At 42.4% G+C, this 25,128-nt stretch overlaps 1 protein-coding gene across 3 annotated transcripts in view; it reads left to right on the top strand.

Moving 5' to 3' along the window:
• The window catches only part of Dnajc27 (DnaJ heat shock protein family (Hsp40) member C27), a 30,733-nt gene extending 6,177 nt beyond the window's left edge, over positions 1 to 24,556 (top strand). The window contains exons 2-8 of one of the 3 annotated variants that reach the window (XM_074049298.1): positions 2,780 to 2,862; positions 5,350 to 5,403; positions 7,156 to 7,225; positions 12,633 to 12,797; positions 13,338 to 13,460; positions 17,187 to 17,347; positions 20,802 to 24,556. In XM_074049298.1, the coding sequence (XP_073905399.1) occupies positions 5,384 to 5,403; positions 7,156 to 7,225; positions 12,633 to 12,797; positions 13,338 to 13,460; positions 17,187 to 17,347; positions 20,802 to 20,934 (672 nt within the window). In that variant the 5' untranslated portion in view covers positions 2,780 to 2,862; positions 5,350 to 5,383 and the 3' untranslated portion in view covers positions 20,935 to 24,556. Of the gene's footprint in view, positions 1 to 2,779; positions 2,863 to 5,349; positions 5,404 to 7,155; positions 7,226 to 12,632; positions 12,798 to 13,337; positions 13,461 to 16,767; positions 16,816 to 17,186; positions 17,348 to 20,801 lie in introns of those variants that run through there. The other 2 variants (XM_074049297.1, XM_020162634.2) reach the window with 2 other exon arrangements.
• The last annotated feature ends 572 nt before the right edge of the window (positions 24,557 to 25,128 follow it).

Genomic DNA, 25,128 nt, shown 5'->3' with positions numbered 1-25,128 from the left:
CCGAGATCCTTCTGATCTCTGCCTCCTGAGTAGCTAGGATTGCAGACATGAGCCTCTGGTGCCTGGCAGTGAATATATGATTTTTGTAAAGTTTAAGAAAAAGGCAATCTTGTTTTTAATCCAAGAGCTAAAATTACTGTTCTCAGCTTGTTCTTATCTTATGGTTTTATTTTGTGAACTAATTCCATATGCTTAGTTCTAACATTTGAATTACCAACATTCACTAGCAGTCACTTATATTTGGGGGACTTAAGTAAATCAGTTTACTTGCACAGTTACTATTAAGTTGGTTTACTTTGCATTCATTTACTTTTATCTGTTCCCTCTGTATTTATGTTATTAAACTGGGCTTGTGAGATCCTGAGAACAGGAACTCTGTCTCCCTGGGAAATGGTTATTAATACTGTTACTTAAATGGGTATCTCTATAAACAGTTTAGTTAGTAGGCCAGAGTTAGAGGGTTTCCTGATCTCTTAATGCCATGAATAACTTCTAAAGGATATATTTATTTTTCTAGGGTTTCATGAGAGAAATTTGAGAAGTACTTTCAAGCTATAAAGTATTTTTAAAAGTGTAGTCTGTGTGCATGGGGTGTAGCTCTGTGGTAGAGTGTTTGCCTAGCATTTGTGAGGCCCTGGGTTTGATCCCCTAGGACTTAAAAAAGTTTTTCCTTAGCTTCACAATAAGCTTATTAAATACTTTTAAAATTAACTGTCTTATCTATTTAATTTAGACTGAGGCTCAGGAAAGAGTTTGAGTAGAATAACCTCTATTACCAGCACTTCCAATACATTACAAGTTTTATCAGTGTTAAGAATTATTATTAATATACAAGTCATTTAAAGTTAATTTTTACTACCATTCATCATCAGAAATAGTCCAAGTTCTAATATGATTGATACTTACGTTTATTCATTCAATGATTATCAAACCCACATGGTGGGAAAGTCACTGAGCTAGTTGCTGCAAAAGATAAAAGGAAGTAAAAGGTGATGCTTGCCCTCAACTGATTCATTGTCTAGCTGAAGAGAGAGTGAATGCGCACATGTGAAAAGACAAGTAACAATACGAGGCAGTGTGCCTGTGCACATGTGTATAGCATATGTAACAGGATGTGAGTAAATTGCTGGAGGAGTTTAAGTGCATTGTGCACACACAAAGAAGAGTGCAGTTGTAAGAAAGACAGTTATAACCTGGGTGCTCAGAATTAGGTCTTGGCTTTAAAGGGTAAGTGACATTTGGAAAGAAGGGAGAAAGCTCATCCCAAGTTGAGGGAAAAGTAATAATAAAAGTAAGAAGTCTGGTCTTGGGAGTTTTGGGGAAATAAGGAATTTATGCAGAAGGTCTAAACAAAGAAGTCAGATTAGGGCTAGATTATGGAGGACCTTGGATAAAGAACAGAGAATTTGGATTTCAAACCCTTCACAATGGGAAGCCACTGAAGATTTTTGAGTGAGGTAAGTGAGATAATGTTAGTGGTATGCAGCATTGATTGAGGCAAAGAGACCAATAAAGAATTTCCTGCTGAGTATGGTGGTTTACAACTATAATCCCAACTACTGAGAAGGCAGAAATCAGGAGGATTGCAGTTTGAGGCCAGCTTGGGTAAAAAAGTTAGCGAGACCCCCATCTTAATTAATAAGCTGGGTGTGGTGGTATACATCTGTGGTCCAAGCTATGTCGGAGGCATAGGTAAGAGGATCAATATCCTGGCTGGCCCCAGGGAAACACCAGGAGACTATATCTGGTGTTGGGGGCATGACTTCAGTGATAGGGAGCCCACCTTGCAAATGCAAGACCCTGAATTCAAACCCCAGTACTGCTCTCTGCTCCCCTAAAGAGAATTTTCTGTAGTTGTTTGAGAGTAAATGATGAGGATTTTAACCAATGTGTTATCAATGGGGTTGGAATGAAAAGAAAGATGGAAGACACACTCCAAGTGAGGTTTAGAATGGCCCAGAATCAACTGTGACTTTAATACTACCAGAGCTAAGCTGTCAGCAGAATAAATTTCTTCGTCTGTGAGACTAACTCGCTTGCTTGGGGATGTGTTGAGTTCAGGTGACCACAGGACATCTAAGCAGACCTCGTCTAATAGACATTTGGGGATGCGGATCTGGTCCTGGAGGGATGTCAGGCTGGATGTACTTTAGGAGTATTGTTGAAAGTATAAGAATAGAAAAGGCCTCTAAAAGAAGAGAGCACAAATATTGAGAACAAAGCTGAGAACATACCCCTATTTAGTATTAAGGCAAGAATTTTAAAATACACTTTCTGCCAGGTGCTGATAGCACATGCTTGCAATCCTAGGTCTTTGGGAGGCTGCTTAGGGATGTGTGAGGATCACAGTTCAAGGGCAGCCCAAGCAAAAAAGTTTATGAGACCCCCATCTCAATGGAAAAAAGCTGGCATGGTGGTGTGCCCCTGGCATTTCTGACTGCAGGAAGTATAAAATAGAAGGATCACTGTCCAGGCGGCCTGAGCAAATAAGCAAAGAGAGACCCTATCTCCAAAATAGCCAGAACATAAGCAAAGACATGGCTCTAGTGGTAGAGCATCTGCACAAAGCTCTGAGTTCAAATGCTAGTACCACCAAAATAATTTTTTTTTCTTTAAAATCTTTGCCTTTGGTTCTTGTTTCAGTTATTTTATAGTTTTGGTTTTTTAAAACACTTGCTTTTCATAGCAGTGGATGAAGAAACCATAATGAGCAGATGTGTCTATTTTGTATGTCTTCCCAATGCAAATTTCCTGAATGCATGTCTTTTTACCCCTTTAGAGCTGTATTATAAAGCGGTACTGTGAGAAAAGATTCGTGTCTAAATACCTTGCAACAATTGGAATTGACTATGGAGTCACAAAGTGAGTATATTGTAAATCACACAGAATTCAGAACTCCTTCTAAAATGGTCTGTTTTTGCATGAATGCGCTTGTGAAGATAAATGGGAAAGATGGGGCTAAGAGGCCTTGACAGGTGTGTGGCAATTGTGGCCTTCCCACACACCTGCACTCCCCAGGCCTAGTGTTAGGTGTAGGATCAGCAGTGCCAATCAATCAGCACAAAGCCTAACTCCCAGATAGAGCTTTTCAGGAAACGTGTTCCATATAAGCAGGTCCTATCAGTAAGTGTGTTTTTAGAATATTTAAAAATATTCTTTCTAAAAAACAGAAATATTTTCTGGAAAATATCTACCAGAGAACTTTCCTTACTGGTTTGTAATCTTTATGTATAGCCTATTGGAATCCAGCAAAAATGAGCTGGGAACAATGGAGTTGGGTATAAGTGGGAATTTAATTGGAGGTGAATTAAGAGTGGATTGAGCATGGGAAGAGAGGATTAAATCAGCAGCAATAATGCTGCCAAAGAATAGGATTGGGGTGGACAGCACTCTCCCTAAGCATAGGATTTCAGGGGCAGGCTCTGCTGGCCCCTGCCTGCCTGTTGCCTGCTCTCTTCCTTTACCTCTTCACTCTCCTGCACTGGCCTCATTTGCTCCTGACAACTTGTAAGAATGAGGTGCTCCTGTTCCCTGAGGCCTCTGAACACCCTTCTTATCAGTCAGGATTGTTTTGCAAATGACAGAACTGTTAAATTCTCTATGCTATTTGTAGTAACTGCTACCAAATTGCCTTGTGTTATTGTCTGTGTATGTTTAATGTCTCCTGCTAAATTATACATGCCTTCAAGAAGGGACTGTTCAGACAAGTTTTTTCCAAATGCCTGGTATAATGCTTATATCTAGTAGGTGCTTGATAAATACTTATTATACATAGAACAGATACTTCTAAAGAGGAAGCTTGTCAGGTTAGAACATGAGGGCAACCCCCCAACAAAACAAAACAAAAGAATGTGAGAGCAGTATTCAGGGAGATAGACAAAAGTGAAGTATATCGATAGCAGAATGCTGATTATGCATAGGGCTGGTCAAGTTCAGATATGCCTTTCTATGATTAAAGTGACTCAAGTAAGTGGGAAAGGTCTATGTAACGCTCTTCCATCACCATTTCCAGCTGGCAGCAGCAGAAGGTATTTCTGCAAGTTCTCCTTTAAGAATGAAAATTGCAGCCTGGACTATGAAATGTGTGAAGCTCTTCATTTGAAATCCACATTTCTTTCTTGATTTCCTCTTTGGTTTCCTACTTCAGAGCAAAGGATTTCAGCAGTGATACGATAGACATCCTGTTTAAGGCAGCTTTGTTTTGAGTCTTTGTAAGGGTGCTGGTTTATTTGTCTTAAGAAATCTAAATTACCATATTATGCCACACAACTGTGGTTTATTCTAAAGGCTATTCTGTTTCTTTCTGAAATTTTTTTTGGAAAAGATGGTTGTTCCACAGTGAGTCAGAGGATATAACTGAGAGAAATCCTACTCAAACGAACTCTAGCAAAAATTTTTAAAAATGGATATTAATCAAGTTACATAATTCATTTACAAGGATGACACAACTGAGCCATGGAGATAGCTGGAACCAGAGATGGAAAATAGGTCATTTCCCTCCATCTCTCTCTCTTTACCTGCTGGCTTCAGGCTGTTAAGTGGGCTCCTCTACACAGCTGCCAGCAGCCTTCAGGCTTGTATTTTTAGCTTTACTTCTAGAGACAGTTTAAAATTAATATCCCAAGTTAAAAATTTCAGAGGAAAGGTCTAGGCATGTAGCTCAGTGGTGGAACATCGGCCCTGGGTTTGATTCCCAGAACTGTTAAAAATTCCAGGAAAGGTTTTGATTGCCCCATATGGAGACTGATCTTTTTCACCAGCTCAGTTAGCTGTGACCAGCAGAATGGGATAAAAAAGATGACAGAACTCATATGCACCACAACTGGGAAAAGAAAGTAGAGTGCTGTTTTGGGGTAGCAAAAACTATAGTTATTCCATTTTCAACATGGCGAGGCTCAAATTTCACAGTGCTTAAGAATTATCTTAGGCTTAGCTTTTGGGAAAAAAAAATCAGATCACTGGGGCCCGCCAACAAAAAATTCTGATTTACTGGGTCTCTGGGCCACAGGATGTCATCCCAAAATTATGATGCTGATGGCCTTTTGACACACCTGGGCAAGCACACCTTGAGATAAGAATTACCATTTTCCCTGAAGTAATTTCTGCTTCTGGCTTCTGAATTAAGTTGACCTCTTTTGGGTTTCAATGTGTGAAGACATTTGTGTTATATCCTGACTTCACAGACTTTATAGGTTCCATCCATTCAGCTGCTGTCTTTTTAGGGTGAGACATTTAAAATGTAAATGAAGACAATAAATCTTTCCCAGGTACTTTGAAGATCCATTATTGTTTTTCCCCTGAGTCACATCCCAGCACTATGATTGTGTTGTTTTGTTTTGCTTTTCTCAGATTTTCTTTTGCAAGATGGATCCTGACTTCATAGATGTTAAAAGGAAAACACAGGTACCTTAGAATTGATGAAATGTGGCAGGGAACTTGGGGATGAAGAAGTCATGATAAGATGACTTGTGATTAGTTTAAATGTACAGGTGATACAAAGCAAGAGTAGGAATTGCAGCTGCAGAACAGAAGGTGAATGTTGTAAACTTGAACGAGGGAATAATCAGAAATAAACTGGAAATAAGCCAGAAGTAGCATCAGGGAGTCACATCAGTGCTGTCAAAACCCCAAACTTAAAACACATAATGACTCTAATCTGCTTGTTTACTGTTCGTCATCTCTATCCATAACCTTCATGGGATCTTTTGGGAAATATTTCTTGTGTTAAGCAGACATTTATATTTAAAGTTCAGTAATTCTTAGTTCACTTCAGTTTCTTTTTCTTCTGTTAAACTCAATAAAAAAGCAAAATTCCATGCTATTTATTTTATAACAGTATAAACTTTTTATATGAGTGTTTTATTTATCAGTTTTCTTGCTATATGCGTAGAAGTTTGCAGTTCTGTTCATCTCCATTAGTGAAGGTTATTGTGGGTGATAGAACTTGGGGTAAGTTTAAATGTTCAGCTTTGGCCAAGCACTGGTGGCTCATGACTGTAATCCTAGCTACTGGGAGGGTGAGATCAGGAGGTTCTCAGTTTGAGGCCTGCTCAGGCAAGTAGATCTCAAGACCCTATCTCCAAAATAACCAGAACAAAATGGACTGGAGGTGTGGCTCAAGGTAGACTGCCTACTTTGTAAGCATGAAGCCCCTAGTTCCCCCACCCACCAAATGTACAGCTTTGTCTTTTGCTTTAATTCTTCCAATATAATGTTATAATGTTCGTGGAAGTTTTTCTTCAAAAAAGACTAGAAGCCACTCTGTTGTAATGTTAACAGTGGTTAGTTTTATTATGAATGGCTCTTATTTCCCCTTTTGTTCTTTTATTTTCAGATTTGTTTCTGAAGATAAATTGAGAATTGCTCTTGCTCCAATGAGCATGGTGACCATGTAGAGCCAGTAATAATTAAGATGTCCTATAATGAAATAACACCTTTTTTCCCCCTTCATCTCATTCCTTATTTATCCCAAAAGGATTTTTCCTAATACCACAGACAGATACTGTCTGTTGGTTTAGGGCTGTGCACTAAAGTGTCTTAAGGTGAGAGTCAAGGAAGGAGCTAACTCTTAAGTTGACTTAATGTTCTTAAAGCAAAGAAGCAGGATTATCTGCCAAGTTGCTGGCTCCTATTTAAAGACTATCTGGAATCAGGATGGGTACTGTGGCTCATGCCTATAATTCCAGCTACTGTGGAGCTGGAGATTGGGATGATCATGATTCAAGGCCAGCCAGGACAAGAAAAAGTTAGGGAGAACCCTCATCTCAACAAAGAAGATATTGGTGGTGGAGTGTGCCTGTAGTCCTAACTGTGTATATAACTATGTATGTGTGTGAGAGGCATATGTAGAAGGACAACCATCTGAGATCTGCTTGGGCAGGAATGCAAGACCCTATCTAAAAGATAACTAACCTCAAAGGGTCTGGGGGTGTGGCTCATGTGGTAAAGTACCTGCTTGGCAATCGTGAGGCCCCACGTTCAAGTCCCAGTACCACAAAAACAAAAAAGATTTCTGTAATCAGGAAGAAGCATGAAGAAAGCCTCTTTTAAATTTCACACATGTATCCTTTAAAATTCAAAAATGACAGGAGTGATATTAATGGGAATGGAGAAACCACAGCCTTCTTTGGGATTGTTTCCATTTGAATATTTCAGGGTACAAGTCAGAGATCGAGAAATTAAAGTCAACATCTTTGATATGGCTGGACATCCCTTCTTCTACGAGGTGAGAAAACCTTAAATTTGGTGTTGTCGGTGAGTTTGGAGATGGGGATGGTGGGATGGGGAATTGTACAAAGCAAGCAGTACTTGAATCGTGTGTAAAACTGGGTAAACTTTGTTCGTGTTTGTGGCTTGCCTTCTGAGCCTGAAATAGGCATGGGAAACTTCTTTGCTACCTTTTCAACCTTCAGAGGACCTCTGCTCCTTCCATCACAACTCCACCTGGAATTGAGAGGATAATTAGTCACATTTGGACTTCCCACTCACAGAGCAGCCCAGCTTGGTGCACAGTCACTCAAGTAGTCCCCAGATGAGTCCCGCTGTCTGTCGTTCTCTCATTTCCTAAGGAGGCTCTTTGCTCTTTTCTGGTTTGGCCATTTCACTCTTGCTCTTAGCCTTCTTATTTCCTTCTTTCTACTTCTTTGGCTTTATTTTGGTCTTTATTTTGGGTTCTTTTTTTTTTTTTGGTGGTAGTGGGGATTGAACTCAGAGTCTTGAGCTTGCTAGGCAAGCACTCCACTGGAGCCACACCTCTATTCCTTTTGCTTTTAATTTGTTTTTTAGATAGGATTTCACATTTTTTTGTTTTTTATCCTGGGCTATCCTTGGACCATGATCCTCCTACCTCCACCTCCCCAGTAGCTGGGATTATAGGTGTGAACCATCACACTCATTTTGTTTTGGCTTCTTCAGGTGGGAGCCTCAATGATTGATGTGAGACTTTCTTCCTTTCCTACATATGAACTCAGTGCAGATTTTCTGTCCAATGCTGTCTGAACTGTACTCTCAAATGTTGAGATGTTATATTTTCATTTTTACTCAGTTCAATGGATTTCTTTGGTTTATCTTGTTTGGGGTTTTTTCAGCTTATTTTTGTTGTTATTTGTTTTTTCAGACAGGTCTCTCTGTGAAGCCCAGGCTGGCCTGGAACTCTCAATCCTCCTGACTCAGCCTCCTGAATGCTGGGATTACAGATGTGTACCACTATACCTGGCTAGCTGTCAGCTTCTTGAATCTATAGGTTATGGCTTTTGGGATTTTACCTCCTTCCTTTTGGGAGAAAAGACTCCAAATTTGAGCTTTTGGTCCTCTTGGCTCAGCTTTCCACCCACCATGCTGGGCTGGGCATCATTTCTTTAAGTACTGTTTCAGCTCTGAAACCGGAGTTTTAGGCCCTAGGCCCAAATTCCTGGGCTTCCATATGTCAGGTCTGACCACTCACCCCTGTATGCCAAATAGACAGTAATGGTAAAGGACAGAGAAAGGAGATTTAATTCACAATCTAGGACATGTCATGGGAAGAGGCAAGTAAGCTCTCAGCCCATCTTTAGCCATCTGTGGGGTACAGACATCAGATTTAGCTTTAAATAGACAAAGAATTAGGGCAGGGGACAAAAGGTATGCATAGTTGAGCAGTCCCAGTCATGGGTATGTTCCATTGGGATCTGGTTGACCGTTATCTCAGCCCTTGTTCTTTGAGGATTCTGGAGAAATTATTATTGTTGTCATCACTTAGGAAGGCAGTCTGGTTCCCAAAACATGATTACTTCTGTTCCAGAGTGCAGCCTCATCATCCTAGGCAATTGTCCTCATTTGGAGGGATGGTCTGTCGTGCAAGGCGCCCCTGTTCCTTACGGGTAGTTTCAGTCTCTTGTCATAAAGATGTTATTGACCATTCCTGTCCTTCCTTGATTCCAAGGTCACTGCAGGAGAGAATGCTCAGAGCAGAGGACAACAGGAACAAAATGCACACAGGGATGCCAAGCTTTTCTCCTGTGTTTAGTTAATTCATGGGCCCAACTAAGGAATTAGTGCTTCTCAGCAGTGTAAGCACCTCTAACAGCCCCTCCCTTTTTTTCCTCTCCTTTCTGGGTTCTGATCTTTTGTTTTAGTTCAGCAGGTCCCTGAGTCTCTTATTTTCACTCATTTTTTTTTCTCATTTTTACTGTTCCACCTTCTTGTTTGCTACTTTTCCTACCATCCCTCCACTGGCTGCCGAGCCCACGCTGAGCTGCTCATTCCCATTGTTATATTCCTTAGTTCTAAAACTTCTGCTCAGTCATTACTGAGGTGTTTGCCTGATGTAGAATAGTTACTGACTAAGGTTTTTTTATCTTGCTTAACTGCCCATTGCTGGTCCTTTAGCTGGACACAGGAGGCTTTTGATGGGGCTCTTCCTTGTTTGCACCTCTTGTCATTTTCGAGTTGTACTTCTTTTCCAAGTCTTGGATACATGAAGCAAAAGAAAACCCTGAGAACTCACCATCGTGGCATTCCTCAGGACCCAGGGCCCCTAGTTTGTCTGCTGCCTCCTCCCCACATTTCAGAGATTTTAAACAGATGCCCGCATGTGATGTTCAGGGACTTTGGCTTGCTCTTAGCAGAGAAGAGAGAAATACCTGTCTACTTCATCCATTCAAAGGAAACAGAACTTTTAATGGTGGCATAGTCTTTCATCTTGTGTATGTGTCACTAGAAAGCCAGCCCTGGCCTCAGTGCCAGTTCTCAGGTATGAGAGCAGGTTTTGAGGAAAAGAAAGAAAGATTTATTATCTATCAGATGAAGAGGAGGACAGGGAGAGTCAACCTCTCAGAGCCCTGTTGTTCCACTTCTGAGAGAAAATGTCTGCTTTTTGTTTATTTATTTTTAAATGTCTGCCTTTTAAAGAAGAGTTCATGGACTCAGTTTGAGTACGTGACAAAACACATATCCCACAATAGGTGCTGGCCTAGGCTCTCCCAGTTTACTGGTGCCACATCTACAAAGCTGTATGTCTTGGTTGACAGGTTTACTCCTTGGTGGTCAGAGAGAGGCAAGGGAGAGAAGTCTGCCCAGTTTAATTGGAGAGTAAAGAGTATTAACCTTGATCTCCCCATCATGAAGAGAGAGAGAGAGAGACAGACAGACAGATGCAGACATAGACACTGCAAAGGGGAAAAAATGTCAGTTTGAATAACAAGCAGAGTAAACTGGCCAGCAGGCAAGCTGGCTACATCAAAAGTTTTTCGTTTTGTAGTTCTGGTTACATTTTCCCCACTGTCAATTTATTCCTTCCATCTCTATGGAAAAGGGGTGTGACAATCATCTAACTGCTTCCCGCCTTTAGTTAATTCAGTTAATTCTTGGGCCCAAGTAAGGAGTCAGTGTTCCTCAGCATAAGCATCTTACACGTGTACACATATATTTAGGTAAAATGAGTTCCTTTTAAGTGTAAAGCCTTAAAGTGGGTTAAATCAGTTCCATGAGAAGTCTGTTGTCAGTGAAAAAGGCATGGAGGTCTAGTTGACCCCAAGTTTGACCTAGATTTTAAGTACCAGAAATGTGTGTGTAAATCTTAGTTTTCAGTGGAGTTAGAGGATGTCTGAGAGTCCATGTGGTTCTGACCCCTGCTCATGGTAGGATCTGGTTATGCATTGTTTCTGACCAGTGGCCATCATTCAGTCACAGGTATCTGTATGCCAGCTTCTGTGCTGGACACTGGAAACATAGTCCTTGAGCTCATGGGTGTAAATATGTTACACCAGTGGCAGAATAGTCAGGGGCACTTAACATCCTGGTCCAGTTTCTCCGGGAGGTCGGGAAGTGCTGTTGAAGAACACAGCATTTAAACTGAGAGGTGGCTGGTGGGCAAAATCTTTGTGGGTTGGGACTGCAGTGACATAAGACACAGCACAGTTTTGAGTGGTGCAGATAGTAAGAGTGAATATCTCCACTGGCAGGTCTTACTGCTCCATGAGCTAATCCTGCACGGAACTGAACACCTCAGGTCAACACTGCTCCTTCGCAGATGCTTCCATCCATGGACTGACACCATGATTCCAGCCTTATTTCCAAAGAAACAGGAAGGAATTTCTTTCCAAAGAAATAGCAGGACCCTTCTGCTATTTGTGAGTCTGCTCCTCTCTAGGTAGAACAGTTTTACTCCTGCACAGCTAGGTCTATCAGCATTTCTAGTCAGCATTGCTCGTGGATGGTTCCTGTGTTATCAGAAAGTCAGCACAGCATTTACCTCAGTCCTTGCATTGGGGGAGAAAGGATTCAGAAAGAAAGGAAGAGGACCCAGGACAGGATTTGGGGGCCTTTGGTGATGAGCTGGAGTGGAACCAATGAGGAGAAGAGGAGCTGATGAAAGAGAATTTAAGAACCTAGGGAATGCTGTGCCCAGGAGTCAAGGCAGCAAAAGCTCCAGGACAGGCGGGTGAGCCTTGGCAGCTCTGGGGAAGGCTAGGACTAAGCATCGAGGGGAAAGCGAGAACCTACTGGTCATCATTTTAAATTCTTGCTGCTTTTGTGGGTTTTCACTGTGGGGATAGCTTCTTAGGTTTCTGTCATCTAACAGGCCCTTATTCTGTTGGTTTAGGTGTGTCTCTCTAGCTCAGAAACCGATACCCAATGTGTGTGGGAGGCTTTCATTTCTTACTAGACAGCTGGCATGAGTCTGAGTGAAGGCTGGGACCTTGTTAAAGAATGTGTAACTGTGGCTGTGTTCGAGTTCCTCTGGAAATTTTGGCCTGAAACCCCATCCCCACCCACCCAACTTCTCTGTGCCTCTGTCGCTTTAGTGTGGCCTGTACTTCTTGCCATCTCTGCTTAGAGTTGTAGCTATGCCCCAAGGCAAGTTGCCCTTCTGATCAAACACTGAGGGACATGTAATGAATGAACGTAAGGAAGAAAGACAGTGCTGATACCCATGGTTTATCACTTTTGCATCATGGCTGGCAGACTCCATGCCAGGGCTTTGCCTTCGTTGTCTCACTGAGTCGTCATCATGAGGAAACTGGGAGAGGCTAAGTGACTTGCCCAAGAGCACGCAACTAGTGGGTAAGCATGAGCCCAGATGTGTCTGTCCCCAGAGCCTGTGTCTGCCATTGGAGGCTCTGAGTTTGGAGTTCGAAAGTGGTATACGGACCCCTAAGTGTCAGGGAGCCCTGCCTGGCTGTACCCATTACTTGTGTTGTTTTTGCCTTAATCTTTTTTTTTCTTTTTCTTTCTTTCTTTTTTTTTTTTGCAGTACTGGATTTGAATTCAGGGCCTTGAGCTTGCTTGGCAGACGCTGTACTACTTGAGCCCCTCCACCAGCCCAGCCTTATTCTTTTTAATTCCTATAAAGATCTTTGCATGATTGGCGTTCTTTTAAGGTCTGTGAACAACAGTTAGGATGGAACTGAAGGTGGAAAAGGCTGGGTCAGGAGGCCCTTGTTTTCTACTATAAGTCTTTCTATAGTAATAGATTTTTTTTATTATGTTACTTTGATTATATTAAAAGTCCTCTAAAAACCAGTAGATACTGAGATATAATAGCAGATACTCTGAATACATAAAAAAGCACACTTGCTAAGTTAATGATGTTAAGATATGTTCATAATAAACTCACCGAGGTGACATCTTGTGCATCTGTTCTCTGTCTAAAGGTCCGAAATGAGTTCTACAAGGACACGCAGGGTGTGATGCTGGTGTACGATGTTGGGCAAAAAGACTCCTTTGACGCCCTTGATGCGTGGCTGGCAGAAATGAAGCAGGAGCTTGGGCCTCATGGGAACATGGACAATATTATATTTGTCGTGTGTGCTAACAAGGTAACCACTTTCTAGAGAAGAGATTTTAGAAACCAATAGAAAGAAAAGAAAAATTCGTTATTCGTTAACATAGGACTCATAAGGCAAAACCAAAATACAACCAAAAACCCCAGCCTGGTCTATGGGGATTTTTATATTTTTTCTGATGCCCCACTTGAGGAAGCAGATTGGGGACTGAGCAGGAGCAATAGAGCCTAATGATCACACCCCGACCTGGGGGAAAGAGGGGCAGGGTAGGTGAAATGCAACCCATGGGTCTGGCAGGTCATGAAGGAGCTTTCACAGAGGTAGCAGCCACCATCCCAAGGGAGGAAGTGGGAAGTACCTTGGAATTCAGACAAAAAAACCATTTGACAGCTAGGTTTTTGTTTGGGAATTTTGTTTTGTTTTTTTGACTTTTTTAGTCCTGGTTATTATACCCAGTGCTGGGGCTCATTAACAATTGTTTATGCCTCAATAGAGGATTGACAAAGACTTGATTGGGTCCATGCCAGTGGGACACCACTGCAATCTTCTCTTTGCCCCCACTTGCCATTTCAGATCGACTGCACCAAGCACCGCTGTATTGATGAAAGCGAAGGGCGTCTTTGGGCCGAAAGCAAAGGGTTCCTGTATTTTGAAACTTCAGCACAAACTGGAGAAGGAATCAATGAGATGTTCCAGGTAACCAGGCATTTTGTTGTCTTAGGGTTTATGTCAAGACTAGCCATGCCAACTTTTAGTTTAAATTATGAGAAGCAAAACAGGAATTTCTCATTAGAACAAACTCTCTTTAAAGAAGCTGGAGAAAAAGAGAGAGAAAGAGAAACTCTGTGTGTGTGTGTGTGTGTGAGAGAGAGAGAGAGAGAGAGAGAGAGAGGGGAAGAGAGAGAGAGAAAGAGAGATCTGTCTGCTGTCTGTTGTACAAAGGACCTGGCTGATCATCAGAATTACCTGGGGAAATTATTCAAAATATGGATTTCTGGGCTGCAGACCTACTGGAAGCTTAATGTTCTTTTGAAACGTAGGCATTTATATTTTGATAAAGCTCGCTGGGTGATTCTGATGATCAACAAGTTATTGTACTGCTAAGTGAGACAAAAATTTTCTTCAAAACCACCTTTGGTTAATAGTGTTACATTTGTGTGCAGAATCAAATTAATCCTGTATCGTAGCCCACAGGGGTGCAGTTAGAGATTAGGAGACACTGTCACTGCAGAATCCCGCCAGTCACAAATAAAAATAAGGCCTTGTCAATCAAACAGGAAGAAGGATACGCTTATGTGGCAGCTTATGTGAATAGACTTAAAATCCTACTAATCTTGAATAATTTTGAGGGAAGAACGGTATTTAAAACAATAAGTTCTAAAGTCAACTCATAATTACAGATACATTTGGAAGTGATGGTATGAATAATGTATCTGATATTTTGGGAATTTCTAGCATTGCAAATACTGTAGCTATACTAAAAAGAGTTGCTTATAATTATTGAGTGGGATTGTACTTAATCTTCTATGCTGAATTTCCTTCTCACAAGATGTCAGCCCTCCTACTAGAGGACAGGTTTCATCCTTGGCTGACAAGCTGCATGGGGCAAAGTAGCTTCTATTTCAAGGTCAGGTTGATGTTGATTTGCCATACTTTCTGTTCATTCGAATACATAGACCTATGTGATTCTGTACCTGTATCTGTGCGGTGGTGATACTTAACCACTCAGTAATATTCTGCAATTCTGGGGATGTTTCATGTTTCATCTCATTTGAGACTTGAAACAAATGGCAGCCATTATTCTCATTTTATATATGAGGATGTCTAAGGGTAGTAAAGTGACTTGTCTAAGGATAGAAGTAATAGCTACTCAAGACTAAATTTCTTTGTTTTCTTATCTTACATTATTATTGTACTTGTCACAGTGCAATAATCTGCTACACATATGCAATGTATAGTGATCAGAGCAGGGTAGTTAGCACTTCCATATATGAAATTTCATTCTCTTCTGACCTCCATTGTGTATATGAGATGTAAGCACCCATTCATACTGCTGTTTCACTGTACATATCGTGTCTTTTTTCCCTTCTGGCTGCTTTTCAGAATTTATCTTTATCTTTGGTTCTTGGCAGTAGGACTCTGATGAGCCAACGTGTGGTTCTCTTCATAGTTATCCTATTTGGGATTTGTAGATTTTCTAAGATTGGTAGGTAGGTGTTTTTCATCAAGTTTGGGAAGTTTTTGTTGTTGTTTGTCTTTGGTTTTCTTTTTGTTTTTTAACCATTGTTTCTTCAATTTCTTTTGGCTCCATTCTCACTCTCTTTTCCTTCTTGGGTTCCAATTACATATATATTAGACCATTTGAATTTTGTCCCTTAGCCCATGAGGCTATGTTTATAGCTCCTCCATTTTTTCTCTTTTTTAGATTGTATAATCTCTGTTGTTTTGACTTAAACTTCATTAACAATGCTGTTAAACCCACTTAGAGAATGTTTCAGTTCTAGAATTTGCATTTGTTTTTTTGTATAATTCTCAATTTTCTGTTGGAATTGTCCATTTGTTCACTCATTAAAAGAACATTTTTAGCCAGGCACGATGGCTCACACCTGTAATCCTAGCTACTTGGGAGGCTGAGATCGGGAGGATTGTAGTTCAAAGCCAGCCCCAGCAAATAGTTCAAGAGAGTCATCTCCAAAATAACCAGAGCAAAATCAAGGCGGCCTGAGATACATAGTAAGATCCTGTCTCAAAAAATAAAAAGAAGAGTATATTTTCCTTTGATTCTTTGAGCATATTTTCCATTCTCTCTTTTAAATATTATAATAGCCATTTTAAAGTCTTTCTCTACTAAGTCTAAAATTTGAACCTTCTTGTGTTCAGTTCCAATTGACTTCTTTTTTTTTCCTGACTATTGACTATTGATGCTTTTTCTGACATTTTCTTGTTCCTTTGTATGAGTAGTAACTTTTCAGCACCAGACCTATGGATAATACCTTGCAGAGATGCTAGTTTTTTAAAATCTTTGTAAACAGAATGTTGATTCTTATTTCAGGAGACAATTCAGTTACTGGCAGATTACAATGAACTTGTGTAGGCGTGTGTGTGTGTGCATTGATTTAATAGCAAGGATGTGAAGGAAGTCCAAAATGTTTCCCAAGCCCTTCTTTTTGGTAGGACTCTGCTCCCAAATTCTCACTTGCAGATCTTGTCAGTTCTTGGCTTTGGGTTTTGTAAGGATGAATCCTAAGTGTTAAGGCACAGCCTTTCTGTAGTGCCTCAGCTAGATGATGAATTTGGCACTAAGGTGAAATTCAGGTGTCCCCAGGATGGCTCTTCCCCTAGTACTGCTAGACCCCCTGTGTTTTGGTTTTGTTCTCAACTGAGAGCAGCTGTTGTCTGGTAAGCTTCAGGTGATCTCACCCTTTATAAGTATAACCTAGCCCTCAGCTACACACTCATGGGACCCCCACATGGACTTAGGGCCCAACTCTGCAGATTGTAGCCACCTCAGCAGTCTCAAAACTGTCATCTCTACCTTTGCCTCTCATGGGACTTTGTGTCTCCAACACGGTGGGGTCATGGCCCTAGGTGGAGAACCTGGTGATCGAGGTGCTTACCTCTCAGCTGGTAGTCTAGTTGCCATATGTATTTGTCATTTGATAGTAATTTGTGGCAGGAGAGCTGCTCCAGCACTCATTAGTCTGTTGTGGCTAGAACTCAGACATGAAATTTAAACCAGCTTTGACTTCACCCCCACTGTTCTATTCATCATACCACGGCTTGTCTTCTAAACCAGTGTGTCATGAATGAATCCCTGTGCCCTCAGAAATCTGTGTATCAGTACCTACATTTCAGGTTAATGCACAGGCTACAAAGGAAACATTACTTATACATACCACTGCAGACATCTGTGAATTGTGACCCCTTGTAGGTGGCTTCTGACCTTTTGGGTGTAACTAATGGATGAATTCATCTGTTTTTTTGTTTTGTTTTGTTTTAAAAGGGCTAACGAGAATATAAGAACACTACGGGCATCAGCCACCAGCGACCGGTGAATATGTACATATTTAAATAGTATAAAAGGGAAGAAAAGGGCTACAGGTATGGCTCAAATGGTAGAGCACCTGACTAGCATGTGCGAGGCCCTGAGTTCAAGCCCCGGTACTGCCAAACAAAGTACCTATTTATCTATTTGCTTTACTTGTGAGTTTCCTTTTTTTTTTTTGGTGGTGCTAGGGCTTGAACTCAGGGCCTCACACTTGCTAGGCAGGGACTGCACCACTTGAGCCACTCTGCCAGCCTGCTTTACTTGTGACTTTTCAGGGTTATTAGAATATGTTAAAGGTTATTGAGTTGATGCTTGAAAAGAATTCCCATTCTCACAAAATGAGTTCTACTCCAGGATGTGCCTTCCTCCTGCAGACCTTTTATGTGTCCATAGTCGATTTGTGTGAAAATGGCGGGAAGCGGCCAACTGTGAACAGCAGCACTAGTTTCACCAGGGAGCAAGCAGACACCATTCGCAGGATTCGCAGCAGCAAGGACAGCTGGGACATGCTGGGCGTCAAGCCCGGTGCCTCCAGGTAAGCACGCCATGGGCGCGGGAATCAGATTCCTTAGTGACTGCCGTACTGAATTAACCGAACACCAAGAAGCAAAAACCGCAGCACAGTAGTCCGCTGAGGGAACTGGGCCTTGGGTCTGAGCAAACACTTCACAGAGTGCTTTGCTCTGCTTTTGAGCAAGAACCTCAGAGCTGATGTAACTGTAAAAAGCTTACAGAAGAGAATTCTTAAGTCATGGAATTGTTGAGGAAGAAAGAGTGTTAGCAATCAACTTGTCTAAAAGTTTCTTTGTGTAGATGGGAAAACTGGGATTCAGTTGATTTTTAAGCAGGTTCAAGGTCCCCAAGAGCAGTAGCGTCTGCCTGTCTTTGTCTTTCTCAAAAATCCTACCTGTTCCTCATCTGAAGGTATTTATGTTACTTACTCTATTCTATTGTTTTTTCTTTCTTTCTTTTTTATGTTGCTGGGATTTGAACTCAGGGCCTTGCACTTGCTAGGCAGGTACTCTACCTCTTGAGCCGTGCCCCAGTCCTCATGTTAAGTCATTCCATTTTAGCTAAAAGAACTATTCAGAAAGAGCCAGGCATGGTGCACATAGCTATAATCCCAGCAGCCAGGAGACTGAGGGAGGAGGATCACAAGTTCTACTCCAGCCTGGGCTATATAGTGATACTCTGTCTCAAAAATAAAAGAAGAAACTATTATTCTGGTAGAAAAAGAGGTCCAATCACTATTTTTCATTGCTTATGCAAAAACAAATGATTACTGAGTATAGTAATATAACTTTTTTTTCTTTTGTGGTACTGGGGCTTGAACTCAGGGCTTACACCTTGAGCTACTCTACCAGCCTTCTTTTGTGAAGGGCTTTTTTAAGATAGGGTCTCTCAGAACTATTTGCCTGGCCTGGCTTCAAACCGAGATCCTCCTGATCTCTGCCTCCTGAGTAGCTGGGATTACAGGTGTGAGCCACTTGCGCCTGGCAATATAACTCTTAATAATGTATTACCATTGCTAATGGAGACTTACTTTGCATCATAGCTCTCCTCCCCACTTCTCCCCTTCCTACTTTTTCATTTCAGGTCCCACAAAAAAAGACACTGTGTGTTGAAGTTGTCTTGCCAGCACTAAAAACATTAAGCATCTCTTCTCTGTTTTGGTCCCATAGCATAGCTTCAAGTCCAGGAGGAAAGGGAAAGGGAAAGAGAAGACTGTTGTTGGTCACCTTAACTTGCCAGGTGTATTGAGAACACTTGGAACTTGGGAAGGAGTTCAAATTGCATCACGTACAGAGCACAGAGCTTACTGGTATCTTTTAAATGACCTTTTAGATCTGCATAGTCTCATTCTAAGTTCTTCCATGTCATCTCCAAGGAATATTGGCTGTGATGTTAAAAACCTATTTCTTTGTCTACTTATTAATGAACTTGGAGTAGTAGTTACTAAGGAAAAGTAAAATCTGGGCTCCTTACTTACTCACTTTGGTCAATTGAGATCTAGAGCTTCAGGACCTCTGTGATTTCCATATCTTTAACCATATAGCTGTGTACTTCTAGGCTGGGCAAAGTGGCTCATGTCTATAATATAAGTTACTTGGATTCAAGGCCAACCCTGACAAAAAGTTAGTAAGACTCCATCTCAAAAAATGCTGGGTGTAGTGGTACGTATCTATAACCCCAGCTGCACAGGGACATACGTAAAAGGATTGAGGTCCTAGGCTGGCCTGGGCAAAAAATATTAGCCCATATTTGAAAAATAACTAAAGCAGAAAGTGCTGGGATCATGGTTCAAGTGGTAGAGCACTTGCCTAACAATCACAGGGCCCTGAGTTCAACCTCCAGTACCAAACAAAACAACAACAACAACAAAAAGCCCATGTACTTCCTTTACTTTTGTTCCACTGTGTCTACCAGCTAATATCAAGCACTTTTGGGAAAAATCTTAGAACTTTTTCTGAAGTTACAGAGAATCTTGATATTTGTTCAGTGACAACTGTATTTACTATTCTTCAGTAGAAATGATATATTGGTTGTACACCTGAATCAGTCTTGTTGCTCCCCTTGAGAGTCTGTCCCTTACCTGGAAATCTTGAAAGGGCACTCTTAGTGCAAAGGCAGGGCTCCTCTAGGGAGAAGAGAGGGGATGCTGTAGCTGTCTCAAGGAGAAATTTGGCCAGGCACATTTCTTCAAAAAGTCAGGAGCAGTGTGCACACCTGTAATCTCAGCCCTTGGGAGGCTGAGGTAAAAGGATCATGAGTTCAAGACCAGCCTCTCTCAAAAAAAAAAAATGGAAAGAAAAAATTACATATGTTAAAAAAAAAATAGCTATATACAAGGTAAAACAAGAAAATTCAGAAGGACTCTTCTAGGAGCAGGAAAAGCCCCAGAGTGTATGCCAAGACAGGAACTGTTCTCATGACCCAAAGACCTCAGTCTCTCCAGGTTGACACAAAAGTTTCTGTCACCTCCCAGGTATGAAAGAGCATCTTAGTGATTTGGACAGAGATTAGAAACCCTTCTGAGAGAAATGCAGGAGAGAGGCTAGGGCGTGAGCCCAGTACCATGTCCAAGTATACAGGATAGCGAGGACTAGGGTTACAAAAGGAGGGTGGGAGGTAAAACCATCTGGTGGAGACAGCTCAATCTGACCCCAGCAGTGCTGGGCACTTAGAACCCTCTAGGAGCCCAAGGATGTTGAAGAACCGGGGGTGGTACAGGGACTATAGTCTCCCAGGCCCTGTCTTCCTAAGTACCTGGAAGTCATCTCAGCCCTTCTCTGTTCTCTTCTCCACCTGAACATTTCAGCTCATCGTCTGCTTCTGCTGATTCTAGCTTTCTATGGCCTCTTATCTTTCCTTGTCTGCTCTGAGCCATAGACACCACCATCTAAACTCATACTTTGCCTGGGTTACTCTAAGGACTGCCTGCCTGTCTTCCCACCTTTGAGAAACAGCTTTCCCAGCACCACTTGTCATGAAACACCACTATGTTATTGTTTTGCTTTGGAGTTCATTCCTTGCCTGTCCCCTCCTCCCTGGACAAGTGTTTTCCTCGTGGAACTATCCCCCATGAGCATCCACCCTCTGCTCCTGGCCTGTCAGTTCTCTCCTTGACACTGAATCCTGCGCTGTGCTAGTCCCAAGCCCCCATTCTTGGGGAGGCTTCTCAGGGCTTCTTCCCTGGTGCCCCAGGCCCTCTTCCCCAGCGTCCAGTAGGTGCAGTACTGCCTGTTTTCATCTGGTGACTTTTACTGTTTTCAAGTTCACATACTCATTTTGCATTGTATTTTTCCACTTGTACATAACCTACTATTTATTTGGTTGGCTGGTTTTGTTATTTTAGTCCTGCCTTTGAGAAAAGGCAATAGTTACTTGGAATATGCTTACTGTAAGAAATACTATGTGTGTCCAAACAGCTGGAAGGTGGGGCCTAGGGCCCACCCTGTTACTAACACAGAGCTTGCTGCTTTTCACAGGGAAGAAGTCAACAAAGCCTATCGGAAACTTGCTGTGCTGCTGCACCCTGACAAATGCGTAGCGCCTGGGAGTGAAGATGCCTTCAAAGCAGTGGTGAATGCCCGGACAGCCCTCCTGAAGAACATCAAGTAGGAGGCTGAGGCAATGACAAGCCTTTAGCGCAGGCAGCCCTCCCCTTGAGGGGCCATAACCAACGTGGATTTCCTCTTCACAGAATCTCACTGCTCTGTTCACTCGTGCTGTCTTGTAAATCGATATTGCAGGTGCCTGTTAGCATCTCGTAGGCAGTTTATGGGAGGATGGCCTGCATTCCTATGAAATGAAGAGAGCCATGTATCACTTATGCACTGCACTTTGTTTCTTATTGCCAGATAATCCGAGGGTTTCTCATCCATTTATAGGCTCAGTGATTGTAGCTTACTGTAGGCACTTTGCTTGGGAAAGTCCGGAGGTTTCTGGAGGGATGGAGGAGGAGCAAGACTTTTCTTTTCCTTTTCCTTTTTCCATTCATGGTCATAGAAGGAGACAAAAGCAGAGGGAGAGAAAACAGGTAAAACAAGCAGACAATGTCCAAGCCCAGGAAGCTTGATGTGACCTTACAAGCAAGTTGAGCTCCTTTGGTGGCATTTTAGCCATCAGTCTATAAGTGGATGAGCACAGTGATATGTGCCTGTAATTCCAGTACTTGGGAGACTGAAACAGGAGAATCATGAGTTTGAGGCCAGCGTAGGCTGCATAGTGAGTTCCAGTCCAGCCTGGGCTAGTACAGACCCTGTTGCAAAAAAAAAAAAAAGAAAGAAAGAAAACCAGACAAACAAAACCAAATCTGTAATTAGCGAACTCTGGGCAGCCCTGTGGAATGTGTGAAGTGAGCAGTCCTTTCTGACATTCACTCTGTTCCCTTCTCCAACCACCAGGGGGAGACAAGCCACAGCAGCCACAGATGGAGGCGCCCTGGCTGGGGTTCTTCCTTCCTCTCCTTGATCTGAAGCCTTTGCCCTGCTGTAGAAATGGTTGCTGGTGGTAGCCAGGAGCACTGTACCCCTAGGAATGAGGACCCAGGCTCCAGGACAGAAGCACGTGTATACGCATATTCATGCATGTGCCCAGAGAGAGGCGGCTGAGATCAGGCATTTTGGGGACACTAGGAGAGTCCCAGTGTGAGGCCTGTCCCTTTCCTTATTCTCATCATTCCTACAGGCAGTGGGGAGAGGCAGGTCTCCTCAACAAGCTGGCCTCTTCCTGGCTTCCTACCAGTGTTACTCTGTTTCTTCTCTTCTTGTGCCCCCACATCTGCCATCAGGTCTCCCTTTTTGAATCCCTGGCTCCAAACCACAGCCTCTTCCATCCTCCCTCGCAAGCCTTACCCTGGGCCTGGATGACCAGAGACAAGTTTAGGACCTCTGTGTGCAATGAGGGGACATCTCAGTCCCAGGTGGGAAAGAATCTCTAATATTTGCTTGGGCTTCAAATTTCTGAATTGCAGTGTTTTTAAACCATAGATTATGAAAACAAATTTCACATAGAGAGTTACATTCTCATGCCACAGTCTCCTTGGTGTACAGGGATGGATGTAGGTCAGGAATGGGGACTGGTGTTTCTTACAGTCTCGTCACTTGGCTCGTTGCACCATTTTTAGCTGCAGCCTGTACTAATTGGAGCTCTGAAGTCTGTAAGACATTCCTCTTCTGTGAATTTTAAACAGCTATCCCGTATTGATTGCCAAACAACATCTACTTTATTAGCTGTACAGTGCCAAATGCTGCAGTCATCTGGATTCTTCACTTCTCTGCAAGCAGTTCACATTGTGTGGCCGCACTTGTCATCAGAAACCAGAGTGTTGTCCCACTGTGTGAGTTTTCTTCTGGGAGATCTGGTCCGTGATTTCTTGTGAGATCTTCCTCTGGGCCTGAGCTTTGCTTAAGGTCTTCTGCATACCTAAAACAATCCTATATGGGTCCACACTTACAACAGATTGTAGGAGTCCTGTGACTGAATGAGTGTTCGTGCACAGTACTATCTGCCCAAGTCAACTGGACAGCGCACTGAGGATGTGGCCCCATAGAGTAGCTGGTGCCGGCTCTCACCATGGTGATTAAACACGCAGCTACCTCTGTCAGCTACATTGTGTAGATGAGCAGTTGCAGCAGAAAGAATGTTCTAGAGCCTCCATTCACATCCTCTACAGTGACTGTTGAAGTGCAACCTGGGCTTGGTTCTTAGGTCTTGGGTCTTGGTCTTGGTTCCAACACCTTTGTTGACATTCAGAACAGCCCTATGCAGATTCATTTATTTAATAAGGATAAAATGAGAAAATTAAGCCTCAGGGTCCTAGAATTTTTCGGATTCCCATAATCCATCAATAGAACATTAAGCAATGGCAAAGCATGACATGTGAATAAAAGTATTCTCGGTACTAATTTCTCACAGACTTCTGTGCACTAATTTAAATTCTTGGTGCAGGTGTGCTGTGCAGTTAAGCTTATTAAAACTTCTTCAGCCAGTCAGAATTTCGAAGTACATCAGTGAGAGTCATAACTAGCAGAATGATTTTAATGGCTAAAAGTCTTTATTAAGTAGTCTTGTTTTTCAAAAAAGAACAAAAAGTCTGAACAGCTATTATTAATGAAAAGCCATGTCTTCCACATCTGAATCACCAAGAAGAAGCACTTTCCAAACTTGCTGGAAGTCCCCAGAGGCATTTCAAAGTCATGTTACAGCCCACCTGAGCACTTTAGAACACTTCTTTTGTTTCTTTGTTCGCCTTCTGTAGGCCTTCTACTTCACTACTCTCATTGTATTTCTCCTTATAAATGTGTCCTCAGTTTTACTGGCCTGTTAATTCAAAAGTCCAGATGTGGGGCCTTATGTTGCTACACAGGACAAGTGACTATAATTCTTAGATTGCACCCCTTTCTTTAAGTCCTATATTTACCTCAGGAAACTTACTCTAATGGTAAATATTTGAATTCTCAAGTGGTAAATACTTCTTTATGCTGTAAACTGGTACCTAATTCACTCTTAACTAACTGAGCCATAGATAAGGCAGCTAAGTGTCTGGAATGTCGCCTCACAGAGTGATGACAGTCACCAGGGAGAGGGGGGTAGAAATGGGGGAGCTGTGTGCATATTGCCTTTGACAGTGCCAGTGCCCCTTGTACAGCACACTCAGTAGGCCCAAAAAAGCACTTCCTTTCCTTTGCCCCTGCACCCCACAGAGCTCACCCTAAGGCTGACATCACTTTTGTGGAATTTTTGAAAATGAATTTAGCTGCGGTTTAGAGCTGACCCACTTCTACCACACACTTTGCGAGGTGAAGAGCAATGCTTGAATCTCACACCTGCTACTGAGCACAATGCTAGAACATAGTTACTGCTGCTTGGACATTGATTTCTCCGTTAACCATTTCCAGGGATGACAAAGCTTTCTCTTGTGCTGCAGGTAAGTGAGATGGATCTAACAAGCAGGGCGAAGTTAAGCCGTGCAGCAAAGGCCCTGTGAGTGAGAGGACTTTAGTTGGGAAGTTGGGTGGTTTGGGTCTGTGTCCTGCACCAGTTGCTCCTCACTCTTCCCCTCTGACTGTGAGTGTCAAGTCTGTCAATAAGCCCTTTGCTTTCACAAGGTAATTCACATGTTTGCTTTCTGTTGAAATAACTGAAAATGTTCAATCTCCAGTTCTTTCATGTCTTGTATACAGAGTGTCATATGTATTTAAGTTGTGTATTTTTATAAAGTAAAGCCAAATATCAAACACTGGTCTGTGGACTGTATTTATTTGTTGCAACACTGGTCTTCAGTGTAAAGTATACTGCAGCAAATCCACTTCCTCATCTGCCGTGACCTTCAACAAGACAGCTTGCCTCCAGTGGTAGCTAAGTATGGGTTGGTCCGTCAGGTTATTCTGCTGTTTGTGATGGGACCATTCTGCTCCCTTAGAAGTGTGCTGATATTATAGTCGCCTTTTCAGTGCCGATGAAACTGTTTTAACTCATAGTGTAGACGAGGCACAGGTGCAGCTCAGTGGGACAGCATGGGCGTCAGCATGCCCAGGCCGTGGGCCCTGTCCCCACAGCACCAGAGAAAAAGAAAACAGTGCAAGTCTGGCTGGCTAATGTAATTGTCCAGTGAACCAATCCCTGGTCCTCCAGAGCTTTAAGGTGAATGGCTGCCATCACTCTAGAATCTGGAAATCCTGTAGGACCAATGCATAGGCCACAGCCTGTCTCAAGGCCACAAATGGGAGCTTCCTCTCACTGTGGTGCCAGGCCTCCATCTGCCCACGATCCTGCCCACATCTGATGTCCCAGTTCTTACACGACCCCCTC

The sequence above is a fragment of the Castor canadensis genome, chromosome 12, assembly GCF_047511655.1.
Source record: "Castor canadensis chromosome 12, mCasCan1.hap1v2, whole genome shotgun sequence".
Taxonomy (NCBI): domain Eukaryota; kingdom Metazoa; phylum Chordata; class Mammalia; order Rodentia; family Castoridae; genus Castor; species Castor canadensis.
Note: the sequence above shows the minus strand (reverse complement) of the source record. Positions and strands in the feature narration are given on the sequence as shown.